This window comes from Nomascus leucogenys, chromosome 18, assembly GCF_006542625.1.
Source record: "Nomascus leucogenys isolate Asia chromosome 18, Asia_NLE_v1, whole genome shotgun sequence".
In the NCBI taxonomy this organism is placed as follows: domain Eukaryota; kingdom Metazoa; phylum Chordata; class Mammalia; order Primates; family Hylobatidae; genus Nomascus; species Nomascus leucogenys.
This window is the reverse complement of record NC_044398.1, coordinates 19,228,875-19,253,703: the sequence shown is the minus strand read 5'-3', so window position 1 is coordinate 19,253,703 and position 24,829 is coordinate 19,228,875. Positions and strand designations below refer to the sequence as shown.

The 24,829-nt window shown below is 49.7% G+C and overlaps 1 protein-coding gene across 1 annotated transcript in view; it reads right to left on the bottom strand.

Moving 5' to 3' along the window:
• Positions 1-15,552, bottom strand: part of HK1 (hexokinase 1) — an 84,579-nt gene extending 69,027 nt beyond the window's left edge. The window contains exon 1 of the mRNA XM_030797603.1: positions 15,354-15,552. Within this exon, the coding sequence (XP_030653463.1) occupies positions 15,354-15,416 (63 nt within the window). The 5' untranslated portion in view covers positions 15,417-15,552. The remainder of the gene's footprint in view (positions 1-15,353) is intronic.
• Between the last annotated feature and the right edge of the window lie 9,277 nt (positions 15,553-24,829).

The window sequence follows — 24,829 nt, the reverse complement described above, 5'->3', positions numbered from 1 at the left end:
GGACACAGCCTTGCCTGGTCTCTTCTTCCAAGTTCATACGTGTCTCTCAGCATGTGTAAACTGTTGGTTCTGTTTCAATGAACTCTGTTTACACACAACAAATCATGAGGAAAATGGGATCTCCATTGTTTTCTTTTTTGAGACAGAGTCTCACTTTGTCACCAGGCTGGAGTACAGTGGTGCAATCTCAGCTCACTGCAACCTCCACCTCCCGGGTTCAAGCGATTCTCCTGCCTCAACCTCCTGAGTAGCTGGGACTACAGGCGCACGCCACCACGTCCAGCTAATTTTTGTATTTTTAGTAGAGATGGGGTTTCACTATGTTGGCCAGGATGGTTTTGATCTCTTGACCTTGTGATCCGCCCGCCTCAGCCTCCCAAAGTGCTGGGATTACAGGCGTGAGCCACTGCGCCCAGCTGGGATCCCCATTCTTGATGAAGAAACTGAGGTTCTAGCAATGTGAATGTGGACAGGGCCCACGCTGGGTGCTTTAAGCTCCTCCATCCAAATCTGCACAATGTGTAAGGTAGCTGTTATGAACCCCACATGAGGTAGGTGGAACCTAGGGCTGTGCAGTTAAGCCAAATGCCCCAGGCCCCCAGCAAGCAGAGTGGCACTCCAACTTCAGCTCCCCTTCCCTTGGCCCCCTCTTCCTAGGAGAACCTGAGTAGGCCCTGGAGGTTCTAAAAGGAGCATCCTGACTGGTAAAAGTGGCCAAGTCCTTGCCCAGAAAGAGAACAAGGCTGTCACACTGAACTAGCTAAAAATAAAGCAGGCCCCCATTCCCTCCGGGGAGAACAGAACAGCCCTGGAATGTGGCAGGGCAGGCACAACAGGCTTATTTCTCAGCCTCCTGGTGGATGGCTTAGCAAACAGCCAGCCTCTGGACCTCCAGTCTCACAATTCCCACTGTCCCAGCACCTCCCGACAACAGGGAGAAAAGGATCTGAGTGTAGACAAGTTTACTTTCACTGTGAGACAACCAAACCCCAACGCCGTGGCTTGGAGATACTGCAGAGGTGGGACTGGACTGAGCTAGAAATCGAAAGACCTCAGGCCTCGGCCAAGGGCAATGCCTCCCTCTATGACCTTGAGCAAGTCACTTCGATCTCTTGTGTATTTCCATCAGTAAAACAGCAATCATGAAAACTGCCTTCTGGCCTCACATACCATACACAGGAGCTCCGTGACATTTTAGAGTCCTCAGAACACGGCATTTCAGCAACTCATGGTGTCATTTTCATCTGTCCATTTGGCCAGGGCACACAGACATGCAGATGGTCCAAGAGCTCTCACACAATCCAAGGCAAAGGCAGAATGGCACTCAGGACCCCTGCCCAGGCTCAGGGCTCTGTTGTCTGCCTACTCTGTTAGCCAGGAAGCTGCTGTCCTCCACCTGGCTACTCAAGGTGTCTACAGGTGTGAGCTGGGTGAGTAACAATGACAACACCTGGCATTTGCACAGTTCTGTACACTTTCCAAGTATTTCCTCATCCATTCTCTCATTTGAAAAGTGGGGGCAGAGAACAAGGCAGGAATCATTTACCTCATCTGACAGATGAAACAGGGGCCAGGCCAGGTGCAGTGGCTCACACCTGTAATCCCAGCACTTTGGGAGGCTGAGGTGGGTGGATCACTTGGCCAGTTCAAGACCAGCCTGGCCAACGTGGCGAAACCCGTCTCTACTAAAACTATAAAAAAAGTTAGCTGGGTGTGGTGTGGCGCTCCTGTAATCCCAGCTACTAGAGAGGCTGAGGCATGAGAACCACTTGAACCAGGGAGGCAGAGGTTGCAGTGAGTCAAGATTGCGCCAGTGCACTCCAGCCTGGATGACAGAGCAAGACTCTGTCTCAAAAAAAGAAAAAAAGAAAGAAAGAAAGAAAATGAGGCCTAGGGAACTTGATGGTCACCTCACAATACTGCTCAAGCTGGATGGGTCCTTTCGAGATAATGGATTCCAGATGAGGAAACTGTAGCTTACAGATGAGGAAACTGAGGCCCAAGGATGCCCAGAAACCCACTGCTTTAAATGCAGAGTGCAAACTCCTGAGCCATGGAATTTACCATCTAGCAGAGCACTGTCCAACAGGAAGATAATATGAGCCACATATGCAATTTTAAATTTTCTACTAGCCACATTTAAAAAGAACAGATGAAATTAATTTTTTTTTAGATAATCTCTCTGTCACCCAGAATGCAGTGCAGTGGTGCAATCAAGGCTCACTACAGCCTCAAACAATCAAAGCAATCCTTCTGCCTCAGCCTCCCAAGTGAAATAATGTATTTTATTTAACCCAGTATATCCAAAATGTTGTTTCTACATCTAATCAATATCAGAAAAAAAAATTTTTTTTTTTTTGAGACGGGGTCTTGCTCCATCACCTAGGCTGGAGTGCAGTGGGTCAATCATGGTTCACTGCAGCCTTGACCTCCTGGGCTCAAGCAATCCTCTCACCTCAGACTCCCAAGTGGCTGGAACCATAGATGTGTGCCACCACGCCCAGCTAATGTTTTTAATTATTTGGAGAGATGAGGTCTCGCTATATTGCCGAGGATGATCTCAAGCTCCTGGGCTCAAGTGATCCTCTGGCCTCAGCCTCCTAAAGTGCCAGGATTACAGGTGTGAGCCACCATGCCCAGCCAATACTAGAAAACTATTAACGGGCTATTTCATATTCTTTGTGTCACATGAAATTTTTGAAAACCTGTGTGGAGTTTATATGCCACAGCACATCTCAAATTAGACTTGCTACATTTTAAGAGCTCAACAGCCACCTATGGCTGGCGCCTACTATTCTGGACACACAGCCCTAGCATTTCTGACATATCTCCATTATCAGAGCCTTGGGTGATGGTTTCTATGAGGAAGACCGCTGCAATGTAGAACACGCAGTAGCCGAAAAGAAATATCCTTCCTTCTCATCTTAGGTTTATGGCTGAGGCCCCTATAACAAAAGGCAGAGTAACAAGAACAATGCATACAAATTAATCTAAGTTTTTAGGTGATGCAGAAGCCTTCATAAGGATATGAAGGTCCAAAGAAACAGGTAACTCTGGCCGGGTGTGGCGGCTCACGCCTGTGATCCCAGCACTTTGGGAGGCTGAGGCGGGCAGATCACTTGAGGCCAGGAGTTCAAGACCAGTCTAGTCAACATGGTGAAACCCCATCTCTACCAAAAATACAAAAATTAGCCAGGTGTGGTGGCGCATGCCTGTAATCCCAGCTACTCAGGAGACCGAGGTAGGAAAACTGCTTGAACCAGGAAGGTGGAGGCTGCAGTGAGCCAAGATGGCACCACTGCACTCCGGCCTGGGCGACATAGCGAGAACTGTCTCAGAAAAAAAAGAAAAGAAAAGAAAAGAAAAGAAACAGGTAAGTCTGCATATTTCTCTATGTCAGGTTTGATGAAGAAGTGGATGATCATGAAGAAGTGTGACTGGAGAAAGGGGATATGATCTAATAGTGATAAACTGAAGAGAACTTAGCAGGCCCTGTTTGTTCAGATTCTTCTCTGTGTCCCTGTATCTCCAGAGATAAGGATGTCCCTTTCTTCTGGGTATAGGGTAGACACCTTCTTGAATGAGAGTCTGCATCAAGGAAGAAGGGAGGGGAAAGGTGAGAGACCTTCCTGCTTCTATTGTTTTCTCAAATGCCATATTACTATTTGGGGATAGTATGTCCTGAACGCCATCAATGGCTTTGGAGTCTGGAGCCCTGGACCACAGTTCTGGTTCTGCAGGCAAGGCAAGAATTGCCCATTGGCATTAGGGAGGTCTGTGTCCCCATCCTAGCTCTTCTGCTTTCTGGCCACCAAGATCACATGAATTCCACTTCCTGGGCCTCACCTACCCCATATGTAAGATGCAGGAAGAAATTCCTACATCCAAGCTTGATGGAAGGATTCAACTAAAGTAAGCATCTGATTAAATCAAGTATTTTATAAATGAAGCAGAACTTTGTAAAGGTGAGGCAGTGTCTTTATCACAGCAGTAGCCTGGGTCTCCTACTTCACTCACCACACCCACCCAGACAGGGTCCTAGAAGGCACCAGGAGACATCAGGGACATGAGGTCTGGGTGAATAACATGGCTGAAGACAAGCCCCATGTGTCAATCAATTGATGGAATCGACAGCTGCTTACAGTACCCCCAGGCAGAGGCTAGGAGTGGGCATCACAAGGAGCATTGAGGGGGTTTTCATGCAGGTTAAGCATTGCCCTCCTGGGGGTCCTCTTTTAAATGCAAACAAGAATGGGAGGAGGGAGACAAATGAAAAGGGAGATTTGAAAAACAGGGCAAATCCCTAACATTTCACTGTTAATGACCTTATTGGATCCATTTCCTTCCCAAATGGAAGGGGCTCATCAACACTAAGCAAATGGGGCTGGGGGTGGGGCAGCAGGCACAGGCAGGAGACACCGTGCTGGTGCTGGGGAGGGGCAGGAGTTGGGGGACAGGGAACCTGGAGGATCCTAAGCCGATTCCACCCCTCTCCCACCCCAGTCTTTCCCTCCTTGCATCTGTTTCCCTAAACTGCACAATGAGAGTTGGGTGTAATGGTGGAAAGAACATGGGTTTCTGAGTCAGGGGATCGGCAGTAGTGTTCCTATCCCCGTCATTCATGAGTTGTGTGGTCATCAGTAAGTCAGTTCACCACCTGGTGGGCCTTCGTTTGCTCATTTCTGAATGGAGTTGATGCCTTCCTTCTCAAATCGATTAAAAGCAGGGGCTCTCCAAGGAATTCATTCCTACGTATACACCCAAGAGACACGAAAGCATGTCTGGCCGGGCGCGGTGGCTCACACCTGTAATCCCAGCACTTTGGGAAGCTAAGGTAGGTGGATCACAAGGTCAAGAAATCAAGAACATCCTGGCCAACATGGTGAAACTCTATCTCTACTAAAAATACAAAAATTAGCTGGGCATGGTGGCATGTGCCTGTAGTCCCAGCTACTTGGGAGGCTGAGGCAGGAGAATCACTTGAACCCGGGAGCCAGAGGTTGCACTGAGCCAAGATTGCGCCACTGCACTCCAGCCTAGCGACAGAGCAAGACTCCGTCTGTAAAAAAAAAAAAAAAGTAGAAGAAGAAAGAAAGCAAGCACGCCCATACAAAAAAATTCACACACAAATGTTCAGAGCAGCATTATTCATAACAGCCAAAAAGAGTGGAAGCAGTCAGGCCGGGCGCGGTGGCTCACGCTTGTAATCCCAGCACTTTGGGAGGCCGAGGTGGGCGGATCCCGAGGTCAGGAGATCGAGACCACGGTGAAACCCCGTCTCTACTAAAAATACAAAAAATTAGCCGGGCGTGGTGGCGGGCGCCTGTAGTCCCAGCTACTCGGAGAGGCTGAGGCAGGAGAATGGCGTGAACCCGGGAGGCGGAGCTTGCAGTGAGCCGAGATTGCGCCACTGCACTCCAGCCTGGGCGACAGAGCGAGACTCCGTCTCAAAAAAAAAAAAAAAAGAGTGGAAATGCCCGTCAACTGACAAATGGACAAACAAAATGTAGTAGATAAATACAATGGAATGGAATAGTATTCAGCAATAAAAACGAATGAAGTGCTGACACATGCTACTACATGGATGAACCTTGAAGACATTATGCTAAGTAAAAGAGGCTAGACACAAAAGGCCACATTTTATATTATTCCATTTATATGAAATGTCCATAAGAGGCAAATCCATTAAAAAAGAAAAAAAAAAGTAGATTAGTGGTTGCCAGAATGTAGGTGGAGGGAGAAATGGGAAGTGACTGCTAACAGGTAGTTTTTCTGGAGGGTGATGAAAATATTCTGGAATTAGATGGTGGTGATGCTTGGACAACCTTGTAAATGTATTAGAAACCACTGAATTGTACACTGTACAAATGATGCATTTCATGGTAGGTGAATTATAACTCAATTGAGAAAATAATAAAAGCAGGAGCTCTGCAATCAGCCTTGATGAGGCTGAATGCTGGCTCTATCGTTCACTATCAGGGCCTCACAGTCTGAAATCACACCCACCTCACAAGGGCGTTGTGGGGATGAACTAAGCAAAGGCTCACGATGCCTTTAGCACAGTACATGGCAATGAATACAACAATGAACGTTGGCTTTGGTTCATATGAGTACTAGAAATGATTAAATAAGACCCCTGCTAAGAAAAAGAAAAGCCGGGCGCCTAGTAGGCACTGAATGTCCCCTTCCCTGTAAGACACCCTCGAGGTCTCCGAGTCTGGGGCCTGTAATCAGGCATAGACTCAAGATGAACAAGAGCCGACATTTTCTGCCTCGCACAGGGACAGCTCAGCTTCTGTGTGCAAAGGGCTGAGCCGCGGACTTCACGGTTCAGTTTTCCCTACCACGTGGGTACAGCCACCATCTCCTTTTACGGAAGACAGTCTGAGAGGCTGCTGGCTTCAGTTTTCTCTGAGCAGAGCTGGGCACATTTATGCAACAGATAAGTCTGCCCTACCCGGGTCAGATCCACCCAGGAAGAGAGAAAGTGTGTGCAAGTGAAAGCTCACAAATGTGTGTTTCAATTCCCAGAAAAGCTTAACGGAGTCACCCCACAGCACCAGGGGCCATGGAGAGCCATCCTAAGCCTTTCCCTGCATCAACTACCCCTCCCCAGTGCAGATATCTCAGCAGCAGCAGTCCACGGAGCTGTCAACTTCACTCCGTGGGACTCTGAAGCAAGGACTCTGATAAGGTAACTCAGGAAATGGGCTAATTTTAAACACAGCTCAAATACTGTGATGTGAATGGAAACGACTGAGGAAGGAAACAGACTAAAACTCATTTATTACAAATTTGCAAAGGTTTGACCATAACAAGGGTTGGTGTGGACCAAAGGCAACCTGCACATACTTCCGATGGGAGTGTGAACTGGCATGACCACGGATGGCAACTTGGCAGAATCTCGTATATGGGAAAATGCACACATTTCTCCACCTGGTAATCTCAGCCCTAGGTACACAGCTTAGAGCCTAGAGAAACTTGTGCATGCGCTGAATGAGTTGTTCTAGAGAAAGTTCACCAAGGCATTGTTTGTCACTTCAAACATTAGAAACACAAATGCCCATCAAAAGCAGAATAGATGAATTAACTGTGGAGCTTTTATACTCTGTAAGAAACCAGAGCAGTTTAATGAAACAGTTACGTAGATCAACATTTTTTAAATCTCAAAAATAAAATGTTGAGCTAAAAGAAAGTAAATGGCGGAAGGATACATACAGTATAGCACCATTTATAAGAGTTTAAAACTAGCTGGGTGTGCGGGCTCACGCCTATAATCCCAGAACTTTGGAAAGAGGCCTAGGCAGGCGGATCACTTGAGGACAGGAGTTTGAGACCAGCCTGACCAACATGGTGAAACCTCTACTAAAAATACAAAAAAACTAGCCAGGTATGAGCTCAGCTACTCAAGAGGCTGAGGCAGAAGGATTGCATGAACCCAGGAGGCAGAGATTGCAGTGAGCTGAGACTGCGCCACTGCACTCCAGCCTGCGCAACAGAACGAGATTCCATCTCGAAAAAAAAAAAAAAGAGTTTAAAACCACACAAAGCAATACCATATATTGCTTAAACACATAGTCAGTATAGCATCATTTACAAAAGGTCAAAACCATATATCTATAAAGAAATACCATATACTGTTTATAGACACATGCATATGTAATAAAAGCGTAAAAACATGCATGAAAAGATAACACCAAATTCAGGACAGAGGTCACCTCCGAAGGGAGAAGCAGCAAACTGTCTCAGAGATGGCACAGAAAGGGCTTCAACTGTGTCTGTAATGTAATTGTAATTGTGTCTATAACTTTTCAAGCTGAGTAGCAGACTCAGAGGTGTTTATGTGAACCTCAATCTTCTTTTATGTGCCTCAAATATTTCATAATAAAAAATTAACTCAAATGTATTGATTTATGAGGGACAGTATTAAAATACAGGTTCCAAGGTAAAACATTAAAATCAACAAGGACAGGTTTTTCTTCTAAAAGAAGGAAACAGAGGAAGCAAGAAGAGCCCTCTGAATCCTATTCCTGATTTTCTTTCGACCTTAGAAAAATGTTTTATCTCCTCTGGATGGGCCTTCAGTCTGTGTTTCTAAATGGGGAATAAATTGCTTGCCTTCTGTCTGCAACACACAAGGCAGGCGGCAGGATGCCCTGGGGCGGGAGCCGTGCTGGGAAGCCCATGAATAATACTTCCTGTACCGACAACCTCACTGAGGCTTTTGAAAGAGCATATGAAAGCATACACACACCTACACATATGTTAGTATAGTTGTGTGCAGAAACATTTATAGTGTAATCTCAATTATATATATAATTCATACCTGACATGACACTCACGAAGTGTTCCAGGATGCCCAGAGACGACAAGCCATTAAAAAAAAAAGCGGCCTGGCACGGTGGCTCACGCCTGTAATCCCAACACTTTGGGAGGCCGAGGCGGGTGAATCACGAGGTCAGGAACTCAAGACCAGCCTGGCCAACATGGTGAAACCCCGTCTCTACTAAAAATACAAAAAATTAGCTGGGTGTAGTGGCAGGCACCTGTAATCCCAGCTACTAGGGAGGCTGAGGCAGAAGAATCGCTTGAACCTGGCAGGCAGAGGTTGCAGTGACGTGAAACTGTGCCACTGCACTAAAACCCGGGCGACAGAGTGAGACTCCGTCTCAAAAAAAAAAAAAAAAAATGCAGTCCCGGGGCAGTGGCTGGCACCTGTAATCGCAGCATTTCGGGAGGCCGAGGCGGGCAGATCACTTGAGGTCAGGAGTTCGAAACCAGCCTCGCCAACATGGTGAAACCCAGTCTCTATTAAAAATACAAAAATTAGCCGGGCATGGTGACAGGCGACTGTAATCCCAGCTACTAGGGGGCAGGCGGGGCGGGGGAGGGGGGGCGCGCTGAGGCAGGAGAATCACTTGAACCCAGGAGGCGGAGGTTTCAGTGAGCTGAGATCACGCCACTGCACTCCAACCCAGGCTACAGAGTGAGACTCCATCTCAAAAAAAAAAAAAAAATGCAGGCCAGAGGCATTGGCTGGCACCTGTAATCCCAGCTACTCAGGAGGCTGAGGCAGGAGAATCGCTTGAAACCAGGAGACAGAGTTTGCAATGAGCCGAGATCACACCACTGCACTCCAGCCTGGGCAACAGAGCAGAACTCCATCTCAAAAACAAAGAATAAGAAAATACATGGCCGGGCACGGTGGCTCACACTTGTAATCCCAGCACTTTGGGAGGCCGAGGCAGGCGGATCACGAGGTCAGGAGATCGAGACCATCCTGGCTAACATGGTGAAACCCCGTCTCTACTAAAAATACAAAAAATTAGCCGGGCGTGGTGGTGGGCGCCTGTAGTCCCAGCTACTCAGGAGGCTGAGGCAGGAGAATGGCGAGAACCCAGGAGGCGGAGCTTGCAGTGAGCTGAGATCACGCCACTGCACTCCAGCCTAGGCGACAGAGCGAAGACTCCATCTCAAAAAAAAAAAAAAAAGAAAAAAGAAAATACACATTTTTGTGACAATTAATTTGACTCCACCTTACAAAGTTTCTAAGTATAATATCCCTGATGTGTACTGTTTACCAGAAGTCAATGTTATTTCCAGAAATCAAGACCTATCAAACTGTAAAATTTTTACCTATTTTTCTTTAAGATCATATACAATGAACACAACCCAGTGTATATTATTAAGTGGTTTCAAAAGATCCCGTTGTTAAGGTTTATTAGGCCAGAAGGCAGTGGGCACCTGTCCTGCTACTCCAAACAGACTAACACATCCCCAGAACTGGGGATGGGAGCAGCTTCCTGAAGCACTTAAGGAGCTGACATCTGCAGCCTAGCTGTAAGCAGTTCCTAGCCTAGGGATTTCCCACCCAAGGTATGACCACACCACGCTGTGGGCCCTCATAGCCCATATGCTTTGCATATGTAACACAGCAAATACTTTTTTTTATTATTATTATTTTTGTTTAGATGGAGTCTCGTTCTGTCACCCAGACTGGAGTGTCAGCTCACTGCAACCTCCGCCTCCCAGGTTCAAGTGATTCTTCTGCCTCAGTCCCCCAAGAAGCTGGGACTACAGGAATGAGCCACCACGTCTGGCCACCTTTTTTGTATTTTTAGTAGAGACGGGGTTTCACCATGTTGGTCAGGCTGGTCTCGACCTCCTGACCTCAAATGATCAGCCTGCCTTGGCCTCCCAAAGTGCTGGGATTATAGGCATGAGCCACCACGCCCAGCCAGCAAATATTTTATGCTCCATGAGAACTGGGACCATTTCTGCCTTGTTTATAGTTGTCACCCCAGCCTAGCACAGTCCTCTGCACATAATAAAAAAATCAAACATATTTTAAAGAAATGATTGAGCTCCTGTGATCAGATTTGATCTTCAGGGTTTTCAAATCAATAAGCATACTTAGGGAGGCCAAGGTGGGAGGACTGCCTGAGCCCAGGAGTTCAAGACCAGCCTGGGAAATATGGTGAGACCCTGTCTCTATAAAAAAATAAAAACAAATCAATAAGCAGGTGCCAGCAGTCTGACCACAACTGATTCCTGGATGCGGAGGGATACAGCTCCCTGTCTTTATCCATGTCTTCCCTGGACCTTCTCAAGCATGCTCAGAGCTGATTCCAGTGGCTAAATCTGTCCTCCAGGAATCCCTGACTGCAGACACACACAGACAGTCCCAGTCATGCCAAATCAGTCTTGTAAGGGGAAAGCTGCCTATGTCTTCTCCGGAGAACAGTAGGAGCGTGGGAGCATGGCACAGCTTGGCCAGATGTGAAAGCACCTCACAGCCACACTGCCTGCCAGTTTATTCCTTCACGACATTCCCAAACTATCCAACCAGATAAAGTGATGGGGCCTCTCTTGGGAGAAACCCTAGGAGTATCTAAGGTAGAAGAGGCAGGAATTATAAAATCAAGATTCACCAAGAAGCTCTCACTGAATATTTGTACAACATCAGAATTGAGAGGTTATGAGACACTTCTCATAATTTTCTTTCTTTTTTTTTTTTGAGACAGAGTCCCGCTCTATCATCCAGCCTGGAGTGCAGTAACACAATCATAGCATCACAGCTCACTGTTTTGGGATCAATCTTTTGGGCTCAATCAGCCTCCTGAGTAGCTGTGACTACAGGTGTGTGCATGCCACCAAAGCAGGCTAAAAAAACAATTTTTTTAAGATGAGGTTTCATTTCGTTGCCCAGGCTGACTTTTCATAATTTTTTCTTTTTTTTCTTTGCCACTGCAAGAACCAACAGATTTTTCATAATTTTCTTTTTTTTTGAGACAGAGCCTCACTCTGTTGCCCAGGCTGGAGTGCAGTGGCATGATCCTGGCTCACTGCAACCTCCACCTCCCGGGTACAAGCGATTCTCCTGCCTCAGCCTCCCGAGTAGCTGGGACTTCAGGCACACGCTACCATGTCCAGCTAATTTTTGTATTTTTAGTAGAGACGGGGTTTCACCATATTGGTCAGGCTGGTCTCGAACTCCTGACTTCATGATTCACCTGCCTCAGCCTCCCAAAGTGCTGGGATTACAGGCATGAGCCACCATGCCCGGCCAGGTTTTTCACAATTTTCTAACTCTTCCCCTCTCTCACCCCTGAGCAATAATGAATGGGCATTTTTTTTTTTTTTTTTTTTTTTGAGACAAAGTTTCACTCTCGTTGCCCAGGCTGGAGTGCAATGGCGTGATCTTGGCGCACCACAACCTCTGCCTCCCAGGTTCAAGTGATTCTCCTGCCTCAGCCTCCCAGGTAGCTGGGATTACAGGCATGCACCACCACACCCAGGTAATTTTGTATTTTTAGTAGAGACGGGGTTTCTCCATGTTGGTCAGGCTGGTCTCGAACTCCCGACCTCAGGTGATCCACCCGCCTTGGCCTCCCAAAGTGCTGAGATTACAGGCGTGAGCCACTGCATTGGCCTTTTTTTTTTTTTAATGCTTGCTTTTGCAGCTGGAACACATGGGCTCTAAGGAATGTACCTTGGGCAGCCTACTCTGCTAAGCCTACTCTCCCCTGTCTTCCTGGGCCAAGTACTCAAGGACTCCTGAGTTCGGCCACTGGACAAATCACACCTTTTTGCTCACCTACTAGTGGAAATCACTTAGCGTTATGGGGATCTCACCCAGAGAAAATCCACTGGCATTTGCTCACCATTCTGACAAGCCTGGAGGAAAGGAAGTCTAATCTTTCTTTAGAAGCCAAGTTCTGACCTTCCTGGACCCATCTTCCCTTTCTAAACAAACAGAGCACTATGCAATCCTTCACCCTGCTCCAAGCTCCTAATGGCTAAACTGAGTGGAAGAAGCTGGCGAGATGCGATGCATGTTTAAAGTTACTTAGAGGTCAAAGAACCCAGCATCTAGCTGCAGAACTAGCAGATGTCTGGGATTCTGATGAATGGAATCCTTCACAAGCACACATATGCCTCCCTTTCCTCCTAAAGGCATTAGAAGAGTGAAAGGAATATGTGTTTTGTGCTTAGCTCAGCCTAATGCCAGGACACCCTCTTCAACAGCACCCATTAACCAATTTATGCAGATGCCGTCTGGATAATGGGGTTCCAAGTTGGGAAGTCAGACACCTGAACTGTTTCAACCCAGGATATATTTTTATGGAGCTGAATTACTGATGTGCCTCATAGGCAATGAGGAGAGAAATGACACCCTTTTCATGATCACGTTTGGATTCTAAGCAATCCCAAAAACTTCCCCAGCATGGTCCCCACCTTCCCTTCTCCTACCTCTGGCTCTGAGGGCAAGAAGATAGATGAGGATTACTGAGGGATGCCAGGTCTCCAGAGCCCCGGAGGCTGCCTACAGCTGGAGGGCTGAATCATCATGGCTGCCCACGCTGGGGGGGAACCATCCTCAGCAGGTCCCCGCTGGGAGGCAGGCAGAGTCCAGCCCCATAGGAAGAAAAGGGGGTCCCGCACCTTCACCTAGCCTTTTCTATGGCGAGTGGTAGGTGGAAAGAGCTGGTCTCTAAGAAGTCCTGGACCCCAGAAGAGCAGATGTGGTCCCCCAGCATCTGCACACTTGGGCAAAGCTGAGTAGGTCACTGGAGCAAGTACTCACTATGTCACTGTCCTTAGAAGGCCCAGGCTGGAGTGCGGTGGCGCAATCATAGCCACGACCACACCCACAGATGGCTGTGCCACACAGTCCACTATGCAAAACGAGTGGACCCCCTGGCGGGAATCCACATACTTCCCTATAGAAAGCAGCATAGGAAGTCCGTGGTGAGATGCAAGCAAACATCTTGTTTTTAAGAATCCCCTTGACAATATCTGGTGGAAACCTTGGCCTTAAGACCATCCTCCAGCAAGGTTCTGGGGGAAGAGAAGGGAAGAATATCAGAATCCCAACCTCGGAGTGAGGAGGGATGGAAGGGTCAACTGAATCACACACTCAGGTACCTACAGGGGCCTAGGAGATAGACTGTGCATCCATAGATGTGAATTGAGCCACCCACAGGAGTGGAGAGCTCTGGCCCCACCCTAGACACTGTATGTCTGAGAAAACATGTCCCACTGAATGGAGTCCAAACCTCAGCCCAGCTCAGCTTCTGGAGGCCACCGGCAGCCAAATGCCAGCAGTCTGTTGTGGGTGGTGGTGGGTGTGCACACTGGAGGTTTACAAGGTCACCCAGGCACCCCCCAGCCCAGCAGCCTACTGTCTTGAGCTATAAAGGACACCACGTGCAGGAGGACAGTGAACTCTTGGCTTCAGGAAGCCTGTTCTGGGCACTTTTTGCCATGCCGGGAGAACTGTCTCCCTGGTCCAATGGGAAGAACATCAGTGATGCACAACACCATTGGAGAAAACTCATGAAATGCACACACCCGCACGCACGGCTCCTGAGTCAGTGGCCAGAAGGAAGCTCCAGGGTGCTCCATAGGAGCAAGTGTTTCGAGTGCCACGGTTTGACAACCCCAGAGTGCTTAAAGCCATAAAGAACAATGGCAGATGGCATTCCCAAGCCTATCTCCTACCTACCTCACTCACGGTCCCCACCCATCATGGGATCCAAGATCACAGCAGGGTCTCCAGGGGCTTCGTCTCTCAGTACCCACTCCCTCTTGGAAGCTGACCTCCGGGAGGCACCCGGTGAAGTTCCTGGATGGAGGAACTGGGAGACCTGGATCCCTCTGACTGGCTCTGCTTCTAACTCACTGGGTGACCTTGATAAGGTCGCTGCCCTCAGTAGGCCTGTTTCCTATGGTGCCAGATGAGGGAGTCGTCTTAGATGCACAGGAAGAGGAAGGAACACCCTATGGCTTGCCGGGCAGAAAATCAAGGCCTGTCACTCCTGCCTTTCACCTGTAGAACTCCACCTGTCTGAACTCCAAAGTCAAGATGGCTTTGCCAGTCCATCCCAGCTAACCCCAGCAATAACGTCACCACATTCAGGGTGGGTGGGCCTGGAGCCTGGACCAGACCTGGCACTGATAAAATGGGCGTCTTTCCCTACAGCTTAGGCTGTTTCTTTAAAATATGGTAGCACAGCTGGCAGAAGGGACAAATACACCTTTAAGACCTGCCAGCGGACAGTATTTTACACTAAGATGTCAAAGGCAACAACACCTCAGGACAGGAGGATGCATGCGTCCAAGTGCTAGAACAAGCATGCCACAGGCATATGCGTCAGGCGTCCACCCAACTCAAATGACCAGTCTCTTATTTGAGCTCCTGTGCTGGCTAGAAATTACAGCTTAAGAGGAATAAAAAATTCCATTCAGACGTGCAGCTCCAGACACGAGGCCTACGAGCAAAGTTTCCGGTGGCCTCGCCGCCCCTCCCCGTTCCGGGAAGCCGGGCGGGTCACCTCGTCCTCAGATTAACGAGCAGCTCAAACAACTGGGAGAGTCTGGTGACAGCTTCTCCGGGGCATCCGACACCCTCCGCCAGGAACCCCAAATATGGGAGGCCTGGCCTCCAGCCAGCACCCCCGCCTGCTGCTCGATCACCTCCCCAGCATCTCCGTGATCACACCTCCTCCCACGGCGCTCGGACCCTCCCAAACAGGCCCTGCGGAAGGGCCCACCGGCCACCTCCCCGCACAGCCCGGGGGCCTATCTGACATCCAGGGCCCGTTTCAAGGACACTGCAGCAGGCAGCCCAGTCTCGGGGGTCTTCCGCCCGATTGCCCCCCTCCCAAAAACACAGACACTGACAATGCCGGGAGAATCGAAGGCGAAGCCTTTCCTTGCGCCCTGCAGTCCAACTCGATGCTGGCCCGGAGAAGGCCGGGCGCCGGAGGATGGAGGTGGCGGAGGCGGCAAGCGGATGCCGGAACGCAAGGCTGCGGCCAGGACCAGCGGCGGCGCGGGCGGAGGCTCACCTTTTTGACCTGGTCATCCTTCAGCTCCGTGAAGTAATAGGCCAGGAGCTGCGCGGCGATCATGCTGGCGGTCGGGGGCGCGGGGCGGCAGGCGTGGAGCCGGTCGGTCCTCCGCAGCCTTGGCAAGCTGTGGTCCTCCGGCGGCTGCTCGGCGGCTCCTCCTCCTCCTCCTCCTCCTCCCCCGGCTCCTCCCCCTCGGCTCGGGGCGCGGCGACAGCTCGCGCGCTCCCGATCTCCGCGCTCCCGTCCCCTGGAGGGTGACAGCCGCCAGCCGGCCCACCTCCTCCACGCCCATTGGCTGCGGCGCGCCTCTGCAGCGCCGGGCGGTGGCGTCCGGGCCGGGGAGCCGGGACGCGGCGGCCGCTCCCTCCCGCGCCGGAAAGGGGGCGGGCGACGCAGCGAAATCCCCCCAGACCCGGCATCATCCTGCACGTCCCCCACGTAGGGAGCCGATGCGGGCCTTCACGCGTGGCGGCGCCGTGCCCGGGCGGGCCGGGCCAGGCGGGGAGGTGCGAGGCGCAAGCAGGAGGCACCGCCCGGCTCGGCCGGGACGAGAGGCCCCTAGGGCTAGTCGAGGGACTGGCAGCCCCGGGGGCACGAAGGCGGTCCCACTCCTCGGAAATGAGGGCTCGCCCGTAGGAGTCCGGTGGACGCGGAGGTGCCGGAGGGGACTTGCAGAAGTGGGCGTGGAAAGCGGGCGGAAGCGGGAGCCCGGGACGCTACGCGGTCCTCGCACCCGGGTCCCGCGCCTGCCTCGCCCAGGCCGAACGCGCCGGCCTACCTGGGTCTTCAGCGGCAGTGCATCACCCCTCCCCGGCCTGCCCCGCCTAATCTCCAGCTGGCAGATTTGTACTGCTGAACCCAAGGCGACACCCCAGAGCACCCGCCCCCGAGTCACCGGCTCCGGTGGCTCTCCCTCAGGGCGCACTCCCTCTGGGCGGGACTTGGGCCACAGCTCGTGGCCTGTCCCCATCCTCCGGGCCTCTTCTTGCTCTTGGGCATCCAGGCCCACTGGGACTTGGGGCACGGTTCAGCCCCCCCTCCCAGGTGCCACGTTTTCTACTTTCCCAGAGGAAGTTAGGTAGGATGGGAGGAATCCCTAGAGGTGCTACCAGGACAGCAACTTTAGGATTCTTAGATTAATTATTTCTGTGTTCCTGAAGCCTCCAGGAGCTTTAGTGCCTTACAAAATGACATGTAATGAGCTCAAATATACAAACGAGTTGTTGCTATTCTGATTGGACAGGTAAGGAAATTGAGGCTCAGTGAGGCCTCAGTCTTGCTGGACTTTATACAGCCAGGAAGTTGTAGACCTAGGATTACAGCTTGGATCTGTGAGTCTTTGAAGCAGGTGCTCACCTCTAGGGTTTGCTGTGGTCCCAGTTGTATAGAGCCCCTCTGCCTAAATAGGTCACTTTCCTGCAATCAAGTCTGCACCATATGGTGCCCTGAGATCCAACCCCCAACCTCTACCCTAGCTCTTGACTTTAGGAGTCCCTAGCCCTTGACCAGGCCTAGCAAAGGTACAGTCAAACCAGAGGGAGGGATGACGTAGGTTCAGGAACCCCAGGGGCCTGACAGCCATCATCACCCACAGAAAAGGAGGAGCTTAGATGCAGTCCTGAGGCCAGAGCTTCCTGTCCAGGTCACAGTCCCCACCCCCTGCCTTAGGGCCTATGCAGAGGGGCATCTCAAATCACCTCTGAGACTGTGTCTTCATCCATAAGATGAAGACACTAATGCCCACCTCACCTCCCCTTGATTGTTGTGTAATACTGTACGCAAAATACCCGCACATAATATACACTTAAGGAATGGTAGGTATCATAGAACTGACTGAGAAGTTAATGTGGTTAAAGCTTCAGGGACTCTCACTTTCATTCCTACCCTTCTAGGCCCTGGGAGGGCCTAGCAATGTGATATTTGTATATTTATATTTGAATTATTTTCCATAGAGAGTGCCAATTTATTTAATTTTCAAGCGTGACAAAACCTGGATTTGCCCTGGATCATAATTATAAACTAGGAAGAGAGAGATTTTCTGGCACACATCAAACATTTGGAACTACCTACATGGCCATTAAGCAAAATGGAGTGAATGAGAACAAGATGGTTGTTCTCAACTGCCATTTCATTTGAGTTCTGCAGATCTGCCAAGCTCACAAGGCTGGAAACTCCTTGAGGATGGAGGACTATGTTTTGCTAATTGCTCTGTCTCCCATGCAAGCCCAGGGCCTGGCACTTGGCAGGCTGAATAAGCCTAATGCATAATCAAAAACATGGCCCTTAACCCAGCCACCAGCCGGTGCCATCACCCATGCCCAACCCGTTGTTACAACTCCTATCTGAGCTGGAGCCAGGGAGAAGCTGACGCTTGGAAGAGCCAGGTTACCCTGAAATGTCCTGTTTGCAGGCAGGAAAGCTGCCTCTGTTTTCTCTTCCCTGGCCTTTGAGAGGAAAACTGCTTCTCAAGGTGACTCATTCCTCCCCACTCCATGAATGCAACCAGGCCCCAAGGCCTGTCAATATTTCCTGAGAAATGTCTCTAGGCCTGACCTACTGCCACCTCCCAACTCCCAGTCCATCTCCCTGTGCCGGAAATATTACAAGAGTCTTCTGGCTGTCCTCCTCGGCTCCTGGCCTCATGCCATCCAAGTCATTCTGGGCACCAGGTCACATTAATCCTGCTAAAATGCAGCATAATCATGTCATGACCCTTCCCTAAATCCCTTCATGGCCCGCTCCTTCCTGAGAGAGCCAATTTAAACATCTCTGCCTGGTTCCCGAGGCCTTCTGTAATCGACTCCACTCTTTCCCACTTATCTCTTCCTCCACTCTGGCCGCAACAAGGCCACTTCGCACCGTCCTCTGCCCCCACCAAGTCCACGCCATTTGTTGCCCACTCATATTCCCTTCCTTGCCCTGCCTTCTCCACTCACCTCTGCCTGACCAAGCATCCCCTCTCATCTAAGGTCCAGCTTGCCCATCTTCCCTGGACCACAGCTACTCACCCCAATCTCCCAGGCCTCAGCACCTCGACAGGGCAAACTCAGGCTGTGCTCACAGTCCATCTGGATATACACCCAGACTCGTCTTTACAGGGCAGGAACCTGGGACGCCACAGGTGGGCCATCTTGCCCAGTGTCAGGTTGTGGTAGAGTTTGGAGCCAGGACTCCAACCCAGTCCTGATGCCCAGCCAGTGCTCTGTCCATCCCACCCCCAACCCCTCATGCAACCTGGGCCTCAGATAAGTAACACTGAGTCATGACTGCCTAACTGATATGGGTGACTGTCTTCTAGGGGGCTGGTCCTATCTGCCCCAATCAGACAGCTTCCTGAGGCCAGGGCCCATGTTGCACTGCTGTGTCCCCTCTCTGTTGTTCCAGCGATGACTTCACTAATTTCCTTAATAATTTGCCTCTTTTTGCTGTTCCATAGCTCTTAGATCCCTACTAAGGCTCCTTGACAGTGACTCCCTGGATCCTCAGGAAGACGCCAACCCACAGGGAGTCCTTAGTTCCCTCCCTCTCCAGATGGCCCTCCACTTCCCTTCAAGTCCCCTGAACTCTCTCTACTCATTTACTGTGGTACCTCCTACACAAGTTGGGATTGGAGGGACCAGTGCCATGCTGCCACCCCAGGAAATGCACCTGCCTATAAGACAATAAAGGCTGCCTTCTAAGTTGGAATGTCTGTACCAATTCCCATCTGACCCATGGCACTAGGAATGTTACTTCAGGAGTGATCTCCAACAGATAACAGCTGTACCTCCCACACCTGGGAGCACACTCTGAATAGCAATGTTTGCATAACGTTGACAGTTTGCAGAACAATTTCTCATTTATTGCTTCATTTCTCCTGATAACAGCCTGGTGAGGTTAGAAGGGCAAATATCATTATCCGCACTTAATCAGTCAATGAGGATATGAAGGTTATAGAGCTTGGGTGTTTTGGGTTTTTTCTTAAATTGAAATGAGGTCTTGCCATGTTGCCCAGGCTGGTCTCGAACTCCTGGACTCAAGGGATCCTCTTGCCTTGACCTCTAAAAGTGCTGGAGTTGGCCAGGCGCAGTGGCTCACGCCTGTAATCCCAACACTTTGAGAGGTCGAGGCGGGAGGATCACGCAGTCAGGAGTTCGAGACCAGCCTGGCCAACATAGTGAAACCCCGTCTCTACTAAAAATACAAAAATTAGCTGGGCATAGTGGCAAGAGCCTGTAGTCCCAACTACCCGGGAGGCTTAGGCAAGAGAATCACTTGAACCTGGGAGGTGGAGGTTGTGGTAAGCCAAGATAGCGTCACTGCACTCCAGCCTGGGCAAACAGAGCGAGACTGTCTCAGAAAAAAAGAAAGAAAAGAGAAGAGAAGAGAAAAGAAGAAAAAAGTGCTGGGATTATAGGCGTGAGCCGTTGTGCCCAGCCCTATAGAGAGTTTGTTAAGGTCTCAAAGAGAGCGAAAAAATGAAAATTAAGACCAGTGCCTAAACCACTAGAGCATCTTGGAACCCTGACTCTATGGGACTGTCATGCACAGCCTGTCCTAAAGAGATGCCCCGGAAGAGATCCCAACCTAGCATTTCTATTAGTTGGATCAGTGGTTTCCAACCTGGCTGCACCAAAGCCACCTAGGGAGCTTCTACAAATGCTGATGTCTAAGCCCCACCCAGAGACTGAATTAATGTGATTGCCATCCGAGTTTCACTTTCTAAAAGTTCCCCAGGTGAAACTCAGGTGCTGCCAGGAATGAAGACCACTGATTTAGACCCTAACTTTCCACGGGAACATCTGGAAGAAATGTCTAAAATGAATTGACCCATAATCCCTTTAGCAGCTTCTCTTGGATGCTGAAGGCAGTTGCTCCAGGGTCTTAGTGGCCCTGCAGATCCTGAGCTCAGTGGGGTGAAGGTTACTGTGACTCCATCAGCGTTGTAGACAGTTCTGCTTCCTGCGGGAGAAGGCTGCTGAGGAGACACTGGCCACCCAGCCCCTGGAGAGGCTGGAGTTGTAAAATCACATTCTCAGTCTGCCTCCTTTTCTCTTTCATTTGCCCAAAGTCCTGACCTCCAATATTATAACAGGGTCAGTAAATCAGCAACCGCCAAGCCAAAACTGTGGCCTATAACATCTTATTTGGCCCATTTGATGTTTTATAAATTTGTGCCTGCCCTTAAAAAAAATTAAGAAATTTCACTTTAAAATCTAGATTTCAGGCCGGTGCCTCACGCCTGTAATCCCAGCACTTTGGGAGCCTGAGGCAGACGGATCATCTGGTCGGGAGTTGGAGACCAGACTGACCAACATGGAGAAACCCCGTCTCTACTAAAAATACAAAATTAGCCGGGCATGGTGGCACATGCCTGTAATCCCAGCTACTCAGCATGGTGGTGCGTGCCTGTAATCCCAGATACTTGGGAGGCTGAGGCAGGAGAATCGCTTGAACCTGGGAGGCAGAGGTTGTGGTAAGCCGAGATTGTGCCATTGCCCTCCAGTCTGGGCAACAAGAGCGAAATTCTGTCTCAAAAAATATATATAGTAATAAAATAAATAAATAAAATCTAGATTTCAGGCACCTAAAGGTGACACCACACAGGACCCACTTGATCCTGTGGCAACGTGATCATCATAGCACTAGCTCCTTATCTTAGCCAGCTCCTTCCCAGAATATGCTGGAGCTGAGCAGCCACCGCCCCCTTTAGACAGGGTAGGGGAGCTCCAGCCAGCTCAGGCCCCACCCAGCCCACTGCTTGACACTGCTGACTGGCCCCTGTAAGGCATTGACGTTTTCAGCTCCTAATAATTGGAATTTACTGGCAAAAAGCCTCCCATTATTAGGGCTGGGATGAGGATGAGGCAAGAGCCGTGCCTAGGATGCAAGACTTAAATCTTTTACCTGAATCTTGCTCCATCGGTGCCTCTCTTGCTCCATCCAAGCCCCAGTCCTCTCAGGTATCATAAAGGCCCCTGCCAGCCTCCTCCTTACTCAACCCTGACCTGTTCATCTCCACTCAGAGAGGCCCTGACCTTTCAGGGACACATTTCCCACCTTCTGTCCCAAGGAGGTGAAGGAAACCAATATAATTCACCCCAAAATACGGCTCCCTTGTGTAATGAAATTTTGAATGAAAGGCCCTTAAAGATCAACAGACACTGGAAGAGACTGCACCACCTCCAAAGGGGAAAGACCAAAAGACCAGAAGGATGCCCCTAGGGGAACAATTTTTTCCCTTCCACTTCCCGTTATCTGATTCTCTATTGCAGAAAAGAAGACTGAAGAATGTCACCACCCCTAGAGGAATAAGATGCCTGTCTGTCTCTCAGGCTTATTCAGTTTCCAAAGAGAGCCATTTACAAGTTAATCTCAATTCTCTGATCGCTTCTTTCTCCTGAAAAATCATGCAGAATTACAGAAATTAGCATATTCCCCATCTCCTTACCAGCTTCAAAAAAAAAAAAAAAAAAAGGCTATATGGCCAGGCATGGTGGCTCACGCCTGTAGTCCCAGCACTTTGGGAGGCCGAGGGGGGTGGATCACTTGAGGTCAGGAGTTCCAGACCAGGCTGGCCAACATGGTGAAACTCTGTCTCTCTCCTAAAAATACGAACATTAGCTGGGCGTGGTGGCGCAAGCCTGTAATCCCAGCTACTCAGGAGGCTGAGACAGGAGAATCACTTGAACCTGGGAGGCAGAGGTTTCAGTGAGCCAAGCTCATGCCACTGCCCTCCAGCCTGGGCGACAGAGTGAGCCTCTGTCTCAGAAATAAAAGGCTATATAAGCTTCTGTACTCCATTGAAGGGTTAGGGTGATCACTGTGTTTTCTTCTAGGCATATTAGAAAATGTGTATGCTTTTTCTCTTAATCATCTTTGGTCTGTTGACTTTTCAGCAAATTCACAGAGGGGGAAGCGGAAGTTTTCCTTCCACCCTACAGAGGCTTCTACTCCCCTTTGAAGGTAAAAGTTCCTCAGAAGAGCCAAGGAAATCCGAGTCCCACCCTGTCCCTTTCTAGACATCCCATCCTCATTAAATTGCTTCTGAGCCTGACAAAAATCATAGTCGTAAAGAACTGTAGCCTGGGCCGAGCGCGGTGGCTCACGCCTATAATCCCAGCACTTTGGGAGGCCGAGGCAGGCGGATCACAAGGTCAGGAGTTCTAGACCAGCCTGGCCAATATGGTGAAACCCCATCTCTACTAAAAATACAAAAATTAACTGCGCGTGGTGGCATGCACCCGTAATCCCAGCTACTCGGGAGGCTGAGGCAGGAGAATTGCTTGAACCCGGGAGGTGGAGGTTACAGTGAGCCGAGATTGTGCCACTACACTCCAGCCTGGGCAACAGAGCAAGACTCTGTCTCAAAAAAAAAAAGAATTGTAGCCTGGAGGAGGAAGGGTTAACCAGATTGTTGAGGCCTTCCCAGGCTTCAGACTAGCTCCTTATCTCAGCCAGCTCTCCAAAGGAAATGGTTTCCCCAAATGAAATCGTTATCTTTTGGACCAGAGCAATCTCAAATCACCTTGCCAGTTACCCTGAGTTTCCTGGGATAGTTCTCCCAGCACCCACACACAACCACCTTCACAGGGCCAGGAAAAAGTCCTCGATCCTTTCCTTCGAGTTAGCATTGTAAACCACAAATAAAATTCTAACCCACCATCCTCCTCATCATCTGACTCAACCTCTCCTCTCAGCCAGGGCATTAAAAGTTAACCTGAAAAACTAGCTCAGGCCATGATGGAATGGGGGTGTCAGACATACTTCATTATACCTTCCTCCCTTTTGGAATTCAGTCCCATCCGACCAGCATTAACATCAACAGACTGTTAGAATAGAACAGACTCTCTAAGTCTAATAAGAAACATTTACAATCTTTTCTCTGAAACCTGCTATCTGGAGGCTTCATCTGTATGAAACCTTGGTCTCCACAACCCCTTATCACTTTTTTTTTTTTTTTTTTTTGAGACAGAGTCTCACTCTATTGCCCAGGCTGAAGTGCAGTGGTGCAGTCTCAGCTCACTGCAGCTGATCTCGAACTCCTGACCTCAGGTGATCCACCTGCCACGGCCTCCCAAAGTGCTGAGATTACAGGCATGAGCCACCAGGCCCAGCCAACCAATGTACCTCTTACATGTATTGACTGATATTTTATTGTCTTCCTGAAATGTATAAACTTGTAATTTGACTGCTTGGGGCACATGTTCTCAGGATCTCCTGAGGGCTATGTCATGGGCTACTGGCTGCTCATATTTGGCTCAGAATAATCTCTTCAAATATTTTATAGACTGACTCTTTATCAACAGCACCAAGAGATACTGGAAAATGCTCACACAGAGTCCGTGTCAACACCTAGGCAGGGTTCCTAGGCTCTAAGATGACACGGGTCAGCAAGTTAAACATACAAACGAAAATTAAGTTCTGAGTTTTTATATGGCTTAGAAAGGATTTTTTTTTTTTTTTTTTTTGAGGCAAAGTCTGGCTCTGTCACCCAGGTTGGAGTTCAGTGGCACGATCTCGGCTCACTGCAACCTCTGCCTGATGGGTTCAAGCGATTCTCATGCCTCAGCCTCCCAAGCAGCTGGGATTAGAGGCATCCACCACCACACCCAGCTAATTTTTGTGTTTTTAACAGAGAGGGAGTTTTGCCATGTTGGCCAGGCTGGTCTCGAACTCCTGACCTCAAGTGATCTGCCTGCCTTGGCCTCCCAAAGTACTGGGATTACAGGTGTGAGCCACCATGCCTGGCCAGATTTTTTTTTTTTTTTTTTTTTTTGAGATGGAGTTTTGCTCTTGTTGCCTAGGCTGGAGTGCAGTGGCATGATCCCGGCTCACCGCAACCTCCGCCTCCCGGGTTCAAGCAATTCTCCTGCCTCAGCCTCCCGAGTAGCTGGGATTACAGGCACGTGCCACAACACCTGGCTAATTTTTTTTGTATTTTTGGTAGAGATGGGGTTTCACCATGTTGGTCAGGCTGGTCTCGGACTCCTGACCTCAGGTGATCTGCCTGCCTCGGCCTCCCAAAGTGCTAGGATTACAGGCGTGAGCCACCTTGCTTGGCCAAGTGGTGCAATCTCAACTCACTGCAACCTCTGCCTCCCGGGTTCCAGTGATTCTCCTGCCTCAGCCTCCCGAGTAGCTGGGACTACAGGTGCACACCACCACACCCAGCTAATTTTTTGTATTTTTAGTAGAGATGGGGTTTCACCGTGTCAGCCAGGATGGTCTCGATCTCCTGACCTCATGATCCGCCCACCTCGGCCTCCCAAAGCGCTGGGATTACAGGCATGAGCCACCATGCCTGGCTTTTTTTTTTTTTTTGAGACAAAGTCTTGCCAGGCGCGGTGGCTCATACCTGTAATCCCAGCACTTTGGGAGGCCGAGGCGGGCAGATCACGAGGTCAGGAGATCGAGACCATCCTGGCTAGCACCGTGAAACCCCATCTCTACTAAAAATACAAAAAATTAGCTGGGTGTGGTAGCGGGTGCCT